Genomic DNA, 19,561 nt, shown 5'->3' with positions numbered 1-19,561 from the left:
ACTTTCTGGTGTGAATATTGGTTCGCAGACCCACCACCGGGGTTGGTATTGCTGGGGTATCTATTCTAAGGTAAGGAATCTATCACTAACGTGTCTCTTTCAGATGCACAAGTTACTACTTGTGTAACGATATATCTGTAAGAGACTTAGTTAGTGATAGATTCCTTACCGACCCACCCATCCTCCCCGTTCTGCGAACCGATATCTAGGGTTAAGGTCATCCCCTTTCAGGGCCCTAGTTTCTTGGCACCAGTGTTGGTTCTATCATGGCTCTGCGTATCTGGCGCGGAAAAGCTGTGTTTCAGAACTGACGTCAGCGCGCATGGGCGGCGTCTAAGTACTCTGGCGACGTCATTCCGGCGCTAACGACGCCGACGACGGACGCGGAGCCGCGGACGACGCCTACCGACGCGCAGGGGTATTGCTACGCAAAAATGTCCGGAACCAGTCTGACGCCTGGGGATATTCTAAGGTAAGTAATCTATCACTAACTAATGTCTCTTACAGATATATCGTTACACAAGTAGTAACTTGTGCATCCAAGCTTTCCTTCAATGGCTAACAGGTCAAGCAATCCTCTTCAGAACAGAAATCACAACAGCAAAATTTTACATCGCCAAGCAAGGCGAAACGAGGTCCTGGCCTCTTTAGGAAGAGGTACAGTTACTATGGGACTGGGCCATTTCCCTTCATGTGGACATTGCTGTAGTGCGTCTCTCTGGACTCCAAAACAATGAGGTGCGTGTACTCAAACACTATTGAACTGTCACAAATGGAAGCTTCACCAAGATCAAATTGATTTTCTCTTCCAAAAATGGGATCCTCTCACACTGGACTTGTTTGCCTCCCAGAACAAGAAATGCCGGTGTTTCCCCTGATCCCCAGTTCCTTAAGGAGATAGAAGATGGACCATTATACACAGATTCTCATTGTCTGGACTTGCCTCACCAGTATTGGTTCACTGATCTCTTTGGGCTATCTGTACGTACATCAATACCATTAAAGATTCATCCCAAGGTTCTCTCCAGGCAGAACATAGACATTCTGCACCAGTCATTTAGCCTGATAGCTTTGTACTAGATGACCGAGATTATGGTCATTTGGATCTCTCAGAAGAGTGTAGTGACATCCCTTTTCAAGCCTGTGTGTCAGCTGGCACAAGAGCCCTAAAATGCATAATGGAAGAGTTTTTGTGTCTTGGGCAAGGCTAAGCTTTACTATTGTGTGGCTATAACGCCCCACCAAATACTTTCACATTGGCTGAACCTAGCCAGAATTGGTCTAAAATATTGTTAAAAGTCCATCTGAAAACAGGCTCTCGATTTCGGAGACCGGAAGATAACTCAATCACTCTTCTCTCAAAGGATCATAAAGAGCTTTATCAAAGGATTCTTCATTGGATTTTCCCCTGTACTGCATCCACCAGTGTTTTGGGAGTTTAACCTGTCCTGACCCAGCACATATTGCCTCTGTTTGAGGCGATCCACAGAGCGCATCAAAAAGTAATTTGCTGGAAAACAACACTTGTCTTGAAGCTTACATTGGCACGCAGAATGGGGGATATTAAAGCATTTATGGTAAAAGAACCCTTTCTCCGATTCACAAAGGACAAAGTCATCCTAAATTCATGCCTACATTCCCAACAAATTCGCACCTCAATGAGCCTGTCATCTTGGGCTTCTTTCCAAATACTGCAATGTCAGCAGAAAAGTCATTGCACTTGCTTGATGTGCGCAGGTGCTCACGTTTTACGTGAACAAGACAAAAAGTAATTCACTCTTCTGACCAACTGTCCCCTGTCAACACAGGGAATAGTAAGTTGACTGTCCGCCTGCATTGCCTTCTACCACAACAAGACGAAGTGTCCACTCCTGAGATAAATAAGGGTGCTTTCCACCAGGAACATGGCAACAACTGCAGCACTTTGCGTTGGTGTGCCACTGCAAGCAATCTGCCATGCAGTGATGTGGAGAAGGAGGCACGTATTCACAAAACACTACTACCTTGATGTGAAGGCAATATCTTACTCAGCAGTAGGACAGGCAGTCCTCAGTAACCTCTTTCCATAAAGGTGAGCGTGCTTTGTGCTCTATTATATTTATTATAATTGTTATGTACTTCTTAATATTCTGATTCAAGCATGTGAATATTTGAAAAATATAATCCTGGAGAAGAAATGTACCTGTAACTCCAGTTCAGCATAGGTATCTTTCATATATTCACATGCGATCCTCCCCTCCGCCCTTGACAGAGGCTTATTTATTTACCCTTCTCACACTTTATGCTATGAAATTTTAGCCATGGTGGTTTCTAGAGGAAGTAGTGGCGCTAGCACTTCCACCTCACTACTACATACTTTACTGCTATTTAAAGATTACAGAGGATTCCTAGCCTAATGACGTAGAGTAATTGAAGCATGAGAATATGAGAACGACACCAACACTGGAGAATGTGAGTTACAAGTAAGTAACTAATTTCTTTTATAACAAACCTCAAAGCATAAAAGCAAGAAGCAGTGAGGAAATGGATCATGAGTTAGCAGACACGTATTCTGAATGGTTTGATTTTAAATGCTCAGGTCTAATTGCCGTATATTCACTACTAAGCTGTATTAAACAATATTCTTATAACCGATAGCAATTTACTTATGGTGTTTTTTCAGGGAAGTGCTTCTCAGGAAAGCAAAATCAAAAGTAAAACGGAAGCCAAGAAGACGATCAGACAGCTCTGGAGGATATAATGTTTCAGATATAATACAGAGTCCATCTTGCAGAGGTTTGTGATAAAACAGGAATTTTAGATGCATGTATGGTAGAACTTGAAGTGCATTGTATTACTTTAATACTATAAATAGAACGAGCTGAAGGAAGCATGTTAACTTTGGAATTGCTTAACTGTTTTATGACAGTGCTACTATGAAAAATATCAGTTGGTGTGAACTCACTTGCTACTGTATTTTTGTAGGGAATTTCGTTTGTTTTAGAAAATCTTTGTTAAACAGGTTTTTCAAATAGAAGTTGCCTCTTTTTAATATGCTTTCTGTATTTTATTAAATTTTTCAAGTCTTAATGTTTGTGTTGCTTTCACTCTTAACTTTATGCAATGAATTATGTATTGAATTCTACATAGTTTTTATTATCATTCTTATTTCTTAGAAACTAATGCAAAAGTATAATTTTCCCACATTTGTCAATCAAATCGGATTAATTGTGAGAAGTAGATGCCAAGTCTGTACTTGATCTTGAGAATGGAGTCACTAAACACATGATTTTACTTAGCAATAGAAAGGACGTGAATCACATGCAGTAATTTGATATCTTTTGTTGGTGACATAACAGGTTTTAAGCAATCCTTGCTTAATGTTTTTCATAGTGGATTGTCTTATCTGGTTGGTGGGCATATTTTAGAAATTATTAGCATTTTTTAGTCAGACTTTGAGGATCACCTACTCTAGTTATCCCGGAGTTGGATTCTAGCAGATCCCTGGGTTTAATGGGCAGAGCAGTGTTCTGTTGATCATAACTGTTAGACCTGGCACCTTGGCGTGCGTCTCCCTTCCACTTTTTTCTGATGTGCCTCAGATGTTTTGATGGTGTTCGCTGCTCAGGGCACTGCGCCACGGCCAATCAGCGCCGCAGTGCAAGTGCTCCAGTGCTGAAAAGGATTATGCAAAGGCCCCCCTGGCCTGAAAAGACAAAACAAACGGACTATAAATGTAGGAGCCCTGCTCCTAACAAATCAGATCCAGTTTTCCCACAACGAACCTCTGCCCAACTAGAAGGACTAAGAAGAAGCGGAAAGGACTGGCCTGCAGTTTGCCTTGCTGAGGAAGGAGAGGAGAAGACCAAAGAGGACTTTGTTTTGCTGTGCTGAAAATCATCTCAGCGGGCTTGACTGAGCTTACCCCTTGAACGGAACCCCAGGACCAGTGGGTTCCTTGTGTCTTTGCTCGTCTTGTGAATTGAGCCGTGTGTTCCTCCCGCCGGAGCTGGGACTGCACCCTCTCGCCCCCTCCTAGGGCCGTGGCACTCGGGAGCTCGCCCGCCTTTCTGCCCGTTGAGAGCCCCGCTGGTGTAGAGCCGCTCTCTGTCCCTCGGGTCAGGCCGCCTGCTCCGCTGCCACCCCGCCCGCCATTGGAGCGTGCCCTTGGGAGAGCGATCTACGCCTGGACGGCCGCCCGTACGCCTGGACCTACCCGGCCACCCCGCTTTGCCTCCAAGAAAGAATACAGGCTGCGCCGCCCATCCGCGCCTGCTTGTGAGAATCGCCCGCGGATCAAATAGAACCGGAGATGCGCTGGTGCTACGAAGAGCACCGTCAGCGTACAACTCGTCCCCTGCCAAAGAGGACGTCTAAAGCCTGTACGTCGCGCACTTGACAGTACCGCACCTTATCATCTTGCTGTAACGGGCTCGGGGCCCGCAACGTTCTTATTTCCCCGTGGCCCTGGGCGCTTTGAATTGCTACGAGTACGCGAAGCCTTGTTCGTACTGAAGCGCGTACCCTGCCAGAGAATCGACCGGGCCGTCCCACGAGACGCGTAGGAGTCGGCAGAGCCTATTCTCCCAGCACGAACAAAGCGGACAGAAGCGTTACAAAGCCCCTAAACCTAGCGGACCTTGCCCCAGAACCCTGCTACTGTGCCTTGAGGATTGTGGAACTATTTCTAAGGTAATGAAAAACAGATGGAATCAGCCTAAACCTTTTTAAGAACTTTAAAGAAACACTTGCCATTGTGGAGATCTGGTGGCCCCAAGTTTAAAAAACGTTATAGAAGGTCTTGGGATGATCTTCCCTGCCTGCATATATTTTTATATAAAGAATAAGTATTTTTACAGAACTACAGCCTGGTGTCTATTTGTGGGGGAATCAGTGTATTTATTGTGTATAATTACAAATGCTTAACTGTCACAGCGCCCTGAAGTTTAGCCTTGACTGCTCGCGCCACGCAACCTAATGGGTGAGCAGGGATTATTCTAAAGGAGTAGTTCCCTTGCCCTAATTAGAGGAGAGGGTCCCTGCTTGTCACAAGTGCCTACCTGTGCCAACCAGAGACCCCCAATTCTAACATTGGACGCAGCGGAAGGGATTTTCGAATTTGCATTTGTGATTTATATACAGTAAATTATTGATCAACACATAGTGAGAGCAGACCTATAACGCAGCCACAGATTTGTTTTTTTAATTTTGTTGAGAGATCCCCCATTTTTTTAAGCCATGCCTGTCTCACTCTCTGCCGGAAGGGCACCCTCCATAATCTCTGGGATTGATGAAGTAGATTGGGAACACCGGGAACTGGAGGGCTACACAGTAGAGCAGTTGAGAGGCTACTGTCAGAATTTCAAAGTTGCCCAAACAGGATTCAAAAAGAATGCCCAATACATCAAGGCCCTGAGAGCCTGGAAGGAGTCAAGGGAGCTACAGAATGCGGTGGTAGTGCAACCACCAGAAGGCATTTTGGATTTTGACAGAGGCCTGTCGCCAGAGGAGCTGGCAGACAGCACAGCAAACAGGGCACATGAAGTGGAGATGGCAAAATTAAATGGACAAATGGAAATGGAGAAACAAAGATTGACAATGGAAGAAAAGAAGCTCCAGATGGAGCATGACATGAGAGTGAAGGAGTTGGAGCTGAAAGCGAAAAGTTTGGAAACAACTCCCTCTGGTGGCAGCACAACGCCGGTGCAGGTAGAGTCAAGGGTATACATGCCTAAGGATGTGGTAAAGGAATTCTTTAACCCCTTCGATGCGGATGACAAAGCCAGCTCATCATGGGCGTTACCTGCGCTACGCGGATGACGAGCTGGCTTTGTCATAAACAGCTCATTTTTAAAATTCCAGCGCACAGCGGGAAAACGTGGTAGCGCGGTAGCGGTTAAGGGGGATGACATAGGGCAGTGGTTCAGAGCCTATGAGGTAGCTATGTCCTCCCACCGGGTCCCTGAGAGAGATTGGGGAGCGGGGTTGTGAGGGCGGTTCCTCACTGAGGGGCGGGACACACTGCTAGATCTTCCCTCTGAAGTTACCAATTCTTTTCCCCACATGAAAGAAGCCTTAATGACCAGGTTTGGCTTAACTCCTGAAATGTATAGACAGAGGTTCAGGGGTTGTACTAAGATTCCTGGGACCACGTATGTGGAGTATGTAACCTTTTTCTGCAGAGCACTGGATGGTTGGGTGAAGGGTAGCAAAGTGGATGATTTTCAAGGGCTTCTTGATTTAATGGCATGGGAGCACTTGTCCAGTAATTGTTTTCCTGAGCTACGCCAGCACCTAATGAATAGCAAGCTGTCCAACCCGAGGAAGCTTGCTGAGGAGGCGGACCGCTGGCTCAGCACCAGGGCCCACAAGGGTCCAGTGGGAGACTCAGCCAAGGGTGGACAGGGTCCCCAGCAGAGGAGTGGGTGGGACAGGGGTAAACAGAAAGGGTTCCAGAAAGGCCCCCAAAGTAATCCCCAAGGGAACCAGCAGAAAGGTTCTCAGCCTCCCAGGGCCCATCACCTGTTACAGGTGTGGTGACCAGGGTCACATTGCCACTGATCCTAAGTGTCGCCTATTTGGAAAACCCGCACCCACTGGTGCTCCCCCCAGGCAAATAGCTAGTGTTAATTTTGGGGAGGAAATAGCAGTCCAGGAGAGTGGGGATCCTGTTCAGATGACCCTAGTCTCTTTAGGAGACAATGAGATGGTCCCAGAAAACTACTAGTTTCCCTCTGACACTAAGAAATATGGGCAAGTAGTGACCGTCAATGGAAAGAAAGTAGAGGCTCTTAGAGATACAGGAGCCACTGTGACTGCAGTGAGGCAGCACCTGGTGTCTCAAGAGCAGGTTGTACCCCATGCCTACTGTAGGGTTGTCAATGCTGACAACTCAGAGAGTCAATGTCCAATGGCTCAGGTTCCCTTTGAGTGGGGGGAGAGTCTCTGGTACTCTGCAGGTTGTTGTGAGAACTGCCATGCCTGTAGACTGTTTGCTAGGGAATGATCTGGAGAACTCCCCTTGGGAAAAGGTGGAGAAAGCAACTCACCAGCGGATGGTGGGTTTACCTGACTGGGCATGTGTGACCACCCAGTTCAATGGCAGCCAGTAGGGGTGTTGAAGAGGTCCTGGAGCCTGAGGGAGAGGCCTAGGAACCGGCCTTGGAGGGAGGGTGCAGGGGGAGCGGAAAACCGGCCCCTGAAATTCCCACGGCCCAGGAGGAAGCAGACCTTAAGGGGGATGCCCTGGAGCCTACCGGGGAACAGATAGCCGAACTGGGGGACCTGCCTGAGCTGACCCATTGGCAGCAAGAAGGAGGCCCCTCAAGGGTGGAATTTTGCAAGGAACAGAGAGAATTCCCCTCTCTCTTGGGTGTGCAGCAACAGGCTGCAGACCAGGCTAATGGTAGTCAGTCCGGTAAACATTTCATTTACTGGGATAATGACCTCCTGTATTCAGAGCCTAAGGTTGCTGAACCTGGGTCAGCCCGTGCGCTGGTGGTACCCCAGAAGTTCAGAGCCTTCCTACTGGGGCTGGCTCGCGACGTTCCCTTAGCAGGACATTTGGGGCAGGACAAGACCTTTGAAAGGCTTGTCACCCACTTTTATTGGCCCCAATGCGCAAGAGCTCAGATGTTCATTGCAGAACTTGTCAGACTTGCCAGGCAAGTGGGAAGAGTTGTAGGAAGCAGAAGGCTCCCCTCCAACCCTTCCCTGTGGTCAGTACCCCATTCCAGCGAGTGGGAATTGACATTGTTGGGCCTCTGGTCCCCAGGACAGCCATGGGCAACAGGTTTATCCTGGTCCTGGTGGATCATGCCACCCGGTACCCTGAAGCCATCCCTCTGAGGACAGTGACGGCCCCCGTAGTGGGAAGGCCACTGATGGGAATTTTCTCCCGAGTGGGATTCTCTCTAGAGGTGGCGTCTGACAGGGGCACCAATTTCATATCCAAGTATATGAAATCCCTTTGGCAAGAGTGTGGTGTAACCTACAAATTCACCACACCTTACCACCCCCAAGGAAATGGGTTGGTTGAGAGATTCAACCGAACTCTGAAGGGCATTATCATGGGTCTGTAAGAACCCATGAGGCGTAAGTGGGACGTCCTCTTGCCATGCCTTCTCTTTGCATACCGTGAGGTGCCACAGAAGTCTCTAGGGTTCAGCCCCTTTGAGCTTCTGTATGGTCACCCAGTGAGAGGACCTCTGAGTTTGGTTAAGGAAGGCTGTGAGCAATCTCCCAGGAAACCTCCCCAGAATGTATACAGTTACATGCTGGACTTCAGAAACCCGACCAGGCGATTCAGGCAACTTGCTGAGGCAAATCTGGAAGCCAGCCAGGAAGAGATGAAGCGGTGGTATGACCAGAATGCCACTCTGGTGGAGCTTCAGCCTGGACAAAAGGTGTGGGTCTTGGCCCCAGTGGAGCCTTGTGCACTTCAGGATAAGTGGACAGGTCTATTTGAGGTTGTGGAGCGCAAGAGTCCTGTCACCTACTTGGTGGACTTGCAGTCTCCCAGGAACCCTTTGAGGGTCCTACATGTTAACCGCCTTAAGCCCCACTTGGAGAGGTCCGCAGTGGGCATGCTCTTGGCAACTGATGATGGGATGGAGGAGGAGACCGAGCCTCTTCCTGACCTCTTGGTAGCCTCTGAGACAACAGAATGACTGCTGCCAATTACTGGGGCAGTTTCCTGATCTGTTCTCCCTGGTTCCTGGTGTCACAGATTGGTGCGTCCATGATGTGGACACAGGAGACGGCTTGCCTGTAAAGTACAAGGCTTACAGAGTAACTGACAGGGTCAGAGCCTGCATCAAAGAGGAGGTCTCAAAGATGCTTGCTCTTGGGGTGGTTGAGTCCTCCAGCAGTCCTTGGGCCAGTCCAGTGGTCTTGGTCCCAAAGGCTGCAGCGCCGGGAGCCACACCTGAACCCTCGGTTCTGTGTGGACTACAGAGGGCTCAATTCAGTCACCAAGACTGACGCGCACCCCATCCCCAGTGCTGATGAGCTCATCGATCGGTTAGGGGCTGCCCGGTACCTCAGCACGTTTGATTTAATGTCTGGGTACTGGCAGATCGCCCTGACTGATGGGGCCAAAGAGAGGTCAGCATTCTCCACACCAGATGGGCATTTCCAGTTCCAGGTTATGCCATTTGGGATGAAGAATGCCCCTGCCATCTTCCAGAGATTGGTCAACCAGGTGTTGGCGGGACTGGCTGAGTTCAGCGCCGCCTACCTGGATGACATTGCAGTGTTCAGCAGCACATGGGAAGAACACTTGCGACACCTCTGGGAAGTGTTGATGGCACTGCACTGTGCAAGGCAGGCCTCACGATCAAGGCAAGCAAGTGTCAGGTCGGGCAGGGTTCAGTGGTGTACTTGGTACACCAAGTGGGGAGTGGCAAGGTGGCACCCCTGCAACCCAAGATTGAGACCATCCTGGCTTGGGAACCCTGGGTCTCACAGGGTACTACAGGAGGTTCGTCAAGGGGTATGGCAGCATTGTTTCACCCTTGACATAGCTGACTTCTAAGAAGCAGCCCAAGAAAGTGATCTGGACTGACACCTGTCAGAAAGCTTTTGACACCCTGAAGACTGCCATGTGCACGGCACCCGTGCTCCTGGCCCCTGATTTCTCCAAGGAACTTTGAGTGCAAACTGACACGTCCGAGCAGTGTGTAGGGACTGTTCTCTCACAAATGACTGAGGAGGGCTGGGACCAACCTGTAGCCTTCCTCAGTAGGAGGTTACTTCCCCGGGAACAGAGGTGGAGTGCAATTGAGCGAGAAGCTTTTGTTGTGGTCTGGGCATTGAAGACCCTACTTGTTTGGGTCTCACTTCCGGGTTCAGACAGACCACATGCCCCTCAGATGGTTGATGCAAAGGAGGGGTGAGAACCCAAAACTGTTGAGGTGGTCCATTTCCCTACAGGGTATGGACTTCTTGAACCCTGCTCCCCGCGCAGCCAACTAAGCGCTGACGCAGCAGGAGACAGGGTGGACGCCATCTTGGGTGTACGGCAAGGTAGCGGACCAGCTGCTGGCTGCCTCCCGCCCGCCAGGATATTTAAACCGCGCTGTAGCGCGCGCGCACAAGATTTAGTGCTATCACTCTCCCCTGAGGCGGAAAGCCGGGGGTTTTAGACTCGCTGCAATTTTCATTTTTATTATTTATTTCTGTTGCATTTTGAATTTTATATCCCTTCAGCCACCTTACCTACCTTCCTTTGCCGTATCTTGAACCCTGCTCCCCGCGCAGCCGACTAGGCGCTGACGCGGCAGGAGACAGGGTGGACGCCATCTTGGGTGTACGGCAAGGTAGCAGACCAGCTGCCTATTTAAATCGCGCTGTAGCGCACGCACAAGATTTACAGATAGATTCATGAAGCCAAATTTCGCTCGCAATGGCTGCTAATTCGCAATTGCGAGCGCAATTTGAAGAAAAACAATTCATGAAAGTGAAAACACAAAAAATGCGAAATCGCTAAAGAAATATTGCGAATTCGCAAAAAAAATTGCAGAATCCTGGAAGAAGCCCATTAGCGATTCGGAATATGCGAGATACCATGGAATCTGCGAATAAATTTGCGATTTCGCAAATTAATCGCTATCGCCATTCAAGAAAAATCCCAAAAAGCGAAAAACCCACAAATCGCTATTTGCGAGGCGCTATTTAAGGAGAACCCAAACCAGGTGGTAACCATTAAGGGAAAAAAAAATTTAACTTTACTAAACTACCAACAGGTGCAGCTCTGACCAAACACACTTAAGGGGACGCAGCTGGAGCATGAGGACTCTCACAATGCCAGGACTCTACATGGTGGTCAGGTGGCGAAGGCTACAGCGAGCAGCACAGAACAGATGCAGGATCCAAGAGCGAATATTCCGCCAGCGGATCACCCTCCGGGGCCAAACTGATGAGCAAATTTACTCGAAGTACCGCCTGAATGGGGCAATGATCATCAAGCTGATCCGGGACCTAGACCCCCTAATGCAGCACCCAACAAGGAGGACCAATGCTGTGCCCACCCATGTGTAGGTATTGTGCAGCCTGCACCTACTGGCCTCCGGAAGCTTCCAGGGGATAGTCGCTGTTGCAGCGGGGGTATCCCAGCCCACCATGTCCCGCTGCCTAAGGAGTTTCCTGGATGCAATGCTGACCCGGCTACACCACTACATCTCTTTCCCCACTTCCCAACAGGACTTGAATGACACCAAGCTGAAATTCTACAACATTGCACAATTCCCACATGTAATTGGATGCATTGACTGTACCCACATCTGCCCACCAGCACAAACGGAATACATGTACCGCAACCGCAAGTCCTACCACTCCCTCAATATCCAGATGGTGTGCAACGCCAAGACTATCATCACGGACATAGTGGCACAATATCCGGGGAGCACACATGACTCCTTCATCTTCCGGCACAGCGGCGTGCACACACGACTGGCCAGGGGAGACTTTGGCGAAGGACACCTACTAGGTAAGTACACATGCCCCCAAATACTACACTGTGATCATGTATGTGCGCAGAACAGGCACTCACCCTGTGCTTTTTACCTTCAGGTGACAGCGCCTACGGTCTACGTGAGTACCTCCTCACTCCATATCTCAACCCTGCCACACCACAGCAACGGCGTTGCAATGCTGCACACATACGCACAAGAAATTGCATTGAGAGGACATTTGGCCTATTGAAAAAACGTTTCCGCATACTGCACAAGACTGGTGGGGCCATCAAATACACACCTGTGGTCTGCTGCCGCATTGTGGCCGTGTGTGCAATACTCCACAACATTGCTACCAAGCGCAGGATACCAGTGGAGATATCTGGCAGTGAGTCGGAAGGGGACAACCGCCCACCTCCACATGTGCGTCATGCACGCGGAGAAAATCCTGCAGAAGGACACAGGCGCCGCAACCACATCACTAATAACTGTTTCTAGTGCACCAATTCCCCTCACAAGACGCTGCACTCATGCATGACTAATGAAATAATGACATGAGTTTGATTCAAGTCAGACCATTAATCTTTATTGTTAATGCACAATAAATTGGCCTCTTGTAACTTTGGTCTCAGATGAAGAGAGTATTACTTCATACCTCCCCATGCAGGAGTAGAGGGCTTGCGGGCGAGTTGATGCTGTGGGCCTGCTGCTGCGGCGACGTACAGGCACTGGCGGCAAGGATGCGCTGCTGTTTGTCGACGCTACCTCGCTCACATCGTCAGGCCCCCCTGGTTCTCCATGGGCAGTGGGCTGGCTGCCCAGCACTGCTGCTGTCAGCAGGTCTAGTGACCTGGCCACATCCTGGCAACACTGCACCATCTGGCCCTGCATGGCAAGTGACCTGCGTGCCAGCTGTGATTTTGCATTACCAACAACGTGGTTCGACCTGGTGTAGGCCGACAGGCGGGCCAGTAGTTGGCGGTGGCGGCGGCGGGTCATGTCCTGCTGGGCTACCAGCAGCTACCTGTTCTCTCTGATAGCAGCGGTAATCTGGGCGATGTTTTGGCCAGTTGACTGCAGCTGGGTGTGTATAGCTGCCAGGTGACGCGCCTGGGTACGGTGCACCGCCAGCATGCGGCGTTCAATGGCCAGTCCAGGATCTGGAAGTAGGAGTGCCATGCCCGTGCCTGTTGAGGCCTGACGCTGCTGGCGCCTCAGTGCGCTGGAGTGTGTTCGTGCTCCAGCTGTGCGCCTCGTCTGCCTCCTAGGCGCTGGTGGTGGGGCCTGTACCACTGCTGTGGGTGTATGTTGGGGTGTTGGCTGGACACCTGTGGCTGCAGGGGTGGCCCTGTCCACACAGGGGGTGGTGGTGGTGGAAGCACTGCAGGTGGCTGTGATGGACCGGGTCGTTGGTTGGACTGGCCCTCACCCTCAGTGTCCTCCTGGGTCTCCGCGATATGCAGGGCCTCGCTATCTGTGTTGGGTTGCTCAACAGCACCTGTAATGTTAAAGGGTGCATGATTAATGTTATGTATCTTGCACATGCGATGTTGATACATGCATGCAGGCTTGCTTACCCTGACTGGCTTTTGGATTTACAGTGATTTGGCAGGTCTGGCTGTGTTCAGCTAACTAGGGGTATATGATTTCACTACAACTACCACAATGCAATGGGGCATTTCAGGTGTGCATGGCCTGCATTGTTGGGGATGTCATATTGCTAGCTCAGGAGTCATGGGCATTGTTGGGGGACAGGGTCGCAGTTGCATGGCACTCACCGTCTGTTTGTTGGCTGGGTCGGGACGAGTCCAGCTGGATCACCCCCACGCAGGCTTCTGGTGCAATGGTGTCCTCCATGAGGTCCTCCAATGGAGTGTTTGGTGTGGGTATAGGTTCCCCTCCACCGGTGGCCAGTCGCTCCCCAAGCCTCTCGGCAATAAGCTCCTTTGAACGACCTCTCAGGTCGTACCAGCGCTTTTTGAGGTCATCAATTGACCGCTGGGTCACCCCGACCGAATTTACTTTAGCGCGGATGCGCTGCCAGATCCTGCGCTTGTCTGCCTCTGGAACCCTCCGGGAATCTTTGCCGAAGAGGCGTGCATGGTCCTTGGTGACCCCCTCAATCAAATGCTCCAGTTCTAATTCTGAGAACTTGAGTTTTCGCTTCCTCTCCTGCCCACTGCTCCCTGCTGCATCCTGGGACATGTTGGGGATTTGTGTCCTGCTGGGGTGCTGCACAGTCAAAGTTTTGCAGCTCCTCAGAATGCTGCTTCCACTCTCTGGCTCTGTGTTCTGTTTGTGGGAGGGAAAAGCCTACTTCCTGGTTGTGATGTCATCAATGGGCTCGAAATGCGACTTCCCGTTTTTGCGATCTCGCAGTTAGCGAGATCGCAAACAGCGATTTCGCTATATGCAAGATCGCAATTTCTACATGGAAAAATTCCGAAAATTAAGCGATTGTATCAAAATCGCAATCGGCAATTGCGGCCGGTTGCGAATCGCTTTTTTCTATCGCATTTCTACATGAATGCCATTCTGCGAATTTTAAATTGCGATTCGCATTTTCTCGCAATTTGCTATTCGCAGATTGGCACCTTCATGAATCTGCGTGTTAGTGCTATCACTCTCCCCTGAGGCGGAAAGCCGGGGGTTTTAGACTGGCTGCAATTTTCATTTGTATTATTTATTTCTGTTGCATTTCGAATTTTATATCCCTTCAGCCACCTTACCTACCTTCCTTCGCCGTATCTTGAGCCCTGCTCCCCGTGCAGCCGACTAGGCGCTGACGCGGCAGGAGAGAGGGTGGACGCCATCTTGGGTGTACGGCAAGGTAGCGGACCAGCTGCTGGCTGCCTCCTGCCCTCCCCATCGCCTATAAAATGATCACCAGGTCCCGACCGAGCAGCAGGCGAGCGCAGCGGGCGAGCCGAAGGTGCGCCAAAGGCAAGCCCCTCTGCGCCCTAAGGCGCCCAGCGGCCAGGAACTCTGCCCAAAATGAGCCCGAAATCTGTTGCCCAGCCTCGTATTCAACTGAGGAGTTACGTCGTTTAGGTGGCAGCTTTCCACTTTGTGTACCACTCGACTGCTCGACCAAAGAACCGGTAAAATGCTCACACTGTAACTTTGAATTTTCTCGCAATACTGTGCCTTTAGTGCCATCAATTCCATCTTATAAGTTCTGGAGCATCAGCTGTCGATCTCTGCCAAAAAACAGAGACCATATATTCGACTTACTAACCTCCACCCAGCCAGATGCTTTGTTTTTAACGGAAACCTGGCTTCATGCCAGCTCTGGGCCAGATGTGGCCAGTGCCCTGCCGCCTGGCTATGTCATAGTCAGACAAGACCGAGATACGGGGAAAGGTGGCGGGATAGCGATCATTTTTAAGGTTACTTATTCTTGTCAACTGGAAGCTCTCTCATTTCCGGACTGTGAAGCCGCACTGTTCAAATTAGCGGTTACCCCTCGACTGACGCTATCGGGAATACTCATCTATCGCCCCCCGACAAATCCACTCAGTGGCTGTCATCGTTTGCTGAACGAGTAGCCCCTTATGTCATGAAGTCAGCCAATTTCACCATTCTGGGGGATTTGAACCTCCATTTAGAAGACACCCATAATGGCTTAAGTAGAATGTTTCTATCTGATTGTGAGGCCGTTAATTTAACATTACGCAATCTAGGTCCTACCCATCAGGCTGGTCATCTACTCGATCCTGTTATATCTAACATTCCGTTTGACTGCACCTCTCCTGCCCGCCCCGTTGATTCGTCCGATCATTTTGCTATTTACTTTACTCTGCTCGTCGAGACTGCTAAGGAAATGCCTTCCTTCGGCACAATGGGCAACTACAGAGCCTGGACTAAGCTGAATATCTCGGCGTTTAACGCCTCACTTACTACCAGTCGCCCTGATACAAAGCTAAGGTGTACTTCTCTGAATCAGGAAGTATCCCATTGGCTAACCTCTAACATCAATTGCCATCTGCCGCCACGTCCCAGACGACCTATCTCGCATCTTTCTCCAGCCCCATGGTTTACGGACGACCTGAAAGCACTGAAGTCTGAATGCAAACATCAGGAGAGATCCTGGCAAAAAACATATGCTCTCAGCGACAGACTGACATATCGATCAGTACTTATGCAGTACCATCGAGCTTGTAGAAAGGCGAAAGCCTTCTATGTCTCGGAGTCTATCGAAAGGGCCATTAATCGGCCGAAAGCTCTCTTCTCAATGGTTAAGAAGTTAGCAGGTTCAAATACTTCCCCCATTCCACCTGCTCTATGGGAATCGGAATGCAATGAAATCGCAGACTTTTTCATATCTAAAGTCGAAACTATCTATAACGCCCTTTCTTTGGCTCCCCCTAGGATTCCTCCTGATTCCCCCACCTTAGATATATAGGGTTCTCCATCCCCAGAAGTACAGATCTCGGAATGGCCCCTGTTAGATTCGAACTCGTTTCTCGCCTGTATGGCTAAGGTAGACTCAGGTTCTCCCCTGGATCCAATTCCTATGGATATCCTTCGACAGCTATCTCCTGACCTACTTTTAGTCATTCAAGAGCTCTTGAACTCTTCACTGCGGGAATCCACTGTCCCGGATGAATGGAAAAGAGCCATGGTGGTTCCACTCTTAAAAAAACCTGGTGCAGACCCTAAGACGCTTGCTAACTTCCGGACCATCTCCTTGCTGCCTATGTCCTCAAAGATCCTGGAGAGGCACATTTATATACACCTCACTTCTCATGTGGAGACTACAGGATTTTTACATCCGTCCCAGTCGGGGTTTCGCTCCCACTTCTCCACAGAGACAACCCTCCTGGGGGTCACTGAGAATTTGGGCTCTCGCCTCGATCAGGGTGAAACCTCGGCGCTTATTCTTTTAGACTTAAGCGCCGCATTTGATATGGTTTTGCACCCTATCCTTTTGAGAGCATTGAAAGCGGCTGGGTTGACTGGTCCTGCTCTGGCCTGGCTGTCCTCTTTCCTAAGCCGCCGTACATTTCAGGTTGTCTCTTCCGGTTCTTCTTCTTCTGTCCGCTCATCTGCGCATGGGGTGCCGCAGGGGTCCTCACTGAGCCCTATGCTCTTTAACATCTATGTGAGGCCCCTGGCAACCATTGTGGAAGACGCTGGTCTTTCCCTCTACTCATACTCAGATGATACTCAGATTATTTTCTCCCTCTCCTCGGCTAAATCAAACATGTCATTTGTTCTTAAACAAGGACTCAGCCGAGTGGCAGAGTGGATGCAGGCGAACCTCCTGAAATTGAATGGAGACAAGACAGAGGTGGTCATTCTGGGCAAGCATAAGCACCTTTGGAGCCCCCAACATTGGCCGCCGGAAATGGGTTCTCCACCCCTTCCAGTTACGCAGGTACGCAATCTTGGCTTTGTTCTGGATGATTCGCTCTCCATGCGGCAACAAGTGGTCAAGGTGGCGGCCACCTGCTTTTCCATCTTAGGTTGGCTCCGGAAAATCCTCTGGATGCTCCCAGTCTCGACAAGGCGCACTGTGGTCCAGGCTTTGGTAACCTCTAGCCTGAACTACGGCAATGTGCTTTATCTTGGAGTTACCTTGGAGATTCAGAGGAAACTTCAACTTGTCCAGAACTCGGCTGCTCGCCTCCTTTGTAAGGTCCCGTGGAGATCCTCTATCTCCCCCTTTCTTTTTTTGTTTTTTTTTAAATAATTTTTTTATTGAGAGTTCATACCAGAAGATACATATGCATAAATGTGTACATGAATACATAAATAGATACGTAAAATTATACCATCAATAAAAGAAGAAACAAAATACATAATAAGCCATAAACAATAAACAATAGACAGGTAAAATAAAATAACTACAATATCGATAGATCATTCAATTAAACTTTTGCCATCCTCCAAGTAGCTACGGGGGCCCAAAGTCGCTTACCCATTTCCCTTGTCTTCGCTCCCTTTAAATCATATAATGCTTCCTCAATATTATGTATACCCAACATTCTACACATCCACATTTGAAACGTAGGAGCTTCTGTATCCTTCCAGGCTGCACTTATTAAAATCCTAAGGACTGCTACAGAGATGAAAACTAAAGCTTCGGCCTCAATGCACATATTTAATTTCACATCACATCATTATCAGGGTAGGGGATAGATTAATTTTGGTGTCAAGTAACCCTTCTAAGAACCGCACTATTTCAGTTTTAATAATTTTTAGTTTTTCACACCCATAAAACATATGTATAAGATCCGCTGGACCATTTCCACATCTGGGGCAGTTACTATCTGCCGCTTTCCCCCAAGAGAATAATTTTTCTGGAGTATAATATAGATTGAATAGCGTTTTATAGTGTTGGGCCCTGAGATTCGAGGAGCGCAGAAACCTCTTATCCATTGCTAGTGCTTTATCAAGATCTACTTCGGGATCCCCCAATTTTTTGGACCAGGCGGTTTCCATTTTCCCCATGTCGTCCTTCGATGCATCATTAAATATTTTATATATATCTCTAATTCTATGTCCCCCCGACTTTAGATACTCAATTAATTCAAATCTCTTAAGTAAAGTGATACGTGGCCTGATTGATTTAATTCTATCGACAATCTGTAGGTATTTAAGCCCTTGATAGCCTTGTAGTGAATAGTGTTGCGTAAGTTCTGCAAGTGTCCTACAGCGATCTCTAGTCATTATTTGCCCCAGCTCCACAATGCCCTGACTCTCCCAATGACGCCACGCTCCATCGCAACTAAGGTTTGGAAAGAGTGTTGAGTTCCAGAGCGGTGTGCTGTGATGGATAGTGGGTATGTCTAGGACTTTTTTAACAGTTTTCCATGTATACCATACGTTTTCAAGCACCTTGAATCCAATTTCCTTGTAATACCTCCTCTGAGTTCTCCTTAATAAGAGCCCTACGGCATCACTTCCCACCAATAGCTGAAAAATTGATGGTAACACCGCCTGCCTGAGGGTTGGACCCCCCGGATGAAGTAGGATAGCCATGTCTGTTAGGAGACATGCAAGATGATAACTCTTGATATCCGGCAATCCCAGCCCTCCTCTATCTTGTGGTAATGACATATATCTATTTGATCGCCTAATTTTACCATATTGCCACAAAAATTTCATGAATATAGCCTCAATCATCTTAATAATCTTCTCGTCGATTTTAAATGGGATTGACCTTAATTTATAGAGCACCTTGGGAAACATTGTCATTTTTATAACGTTAGCCCTCTCAATCAATGACAGCTGTAATGAATCCATTCTTTTTAATTCTGTTTCCATCGAATGGATAAGCGGGATGTAATTCTCGTCGATTATTCTTCCTGGATCTGCGTTTATTTTTATTCCCAAGTAAACTACAGAATCTAGGTATCTGCCATCCAACTTGGCTATTTTTTTAGAGCATAATATTTGTGTTTTGTCCACATTTAGTCGGTAACCTGAGACATCTCCAAAGTGACCGGTTATATTAGCTACCTCCCTCATAGCTAACTCTGGGTCTTTTGTGATGACTGCTAAGTCATCCGCATATGCAAGAAGTTTAGTCTGATACCCATTTGATATTACTGGTTTAATAACCGCACTGTTCATTAACTGAGTGATTAAGGGGTCTATGTAAAGCGCAAACAAGATTGGAGAGCAAGGGCAACCCTGTCTCGTACCCCTTGTTATGTTGATCCTATCTGATCTTTCCCCCATTAATTGAATTCTTGCCATAGGTGATGAATACATAGCCTGAATGGCTTGACAAAATCTAGGACCAAATCCCCTTGCCTCCAGAACCTTCCATAGAAAACTCCATCTGACGCGATCAAATGGCTTCTCCGCATCGAGGAGGATCATTGCAACCTCCTCCCCCCTAGCAGCACCGATGTCAAATAAGGTAATAGCTCTCCTAATATGGTCTGTAGTTCCCCTTCCTGGGATAAACCCATGCTGCCAGGGGGAAACCAAGGACGCAATGATCCTTCCCATGCGAGTGGCCATGATTTTTGCATATAGCTTGTTGTCACTATTGATCAATGATATTGGTCTGTAGGAGCCCGGGTTGGTCTTTGGTTTTCCTTTTTTGTGAAAGATCACTATATTAGTTTCTTGCCAGGACTCAGGTATTATTCCAGTGTTCATAACGCCATTAA

General features: G+C 48.6%; 1 protein-coding gene across 3 annotated transcripts in view; it reads left to right on the top strand.

Moving 5' to 3' along the window:
* The window catches only part of IBTK (inhibitor of Bruton tyrosine kinase), an 876,521-nt gene that overhangs the window by 571,954 nt on the left and 285,006 nt on the right, over positions 1–19,561 (top strand). For all 3 annotated transcript variants that reach the window (XM_078648126.1, XM_078648125.1, XM_078648127.1), the window contains one exon: positions 2,663–2,775. In XM_078648126.1, the coding sequence (XP_078504252.1) occupies positions 2,663–2,775 (113 nt within the window). The remainder of the gene's footprint in view (positions 1–2,662; positions 2,776–19,561) is intronic.

This window comes from Lissotriton helveticus, chromosome 6 (assembly GCF_964261635.1).
Source record: "Lissotriton helveticus chromosome 6, aLisHel1.1, whole genome shotgun sequence".
NCBI classification, from domain to species: Eukaryota; Metazoa; Chordata; class Amphibia; order Caudata; family Salamandridae; genus Lissotriton; species Lissotriton helveticus.
Note: the sequence above shows the minus strand (reverse complement) of the source record. Positions and strands in the feature narration are given on the sequence as shown.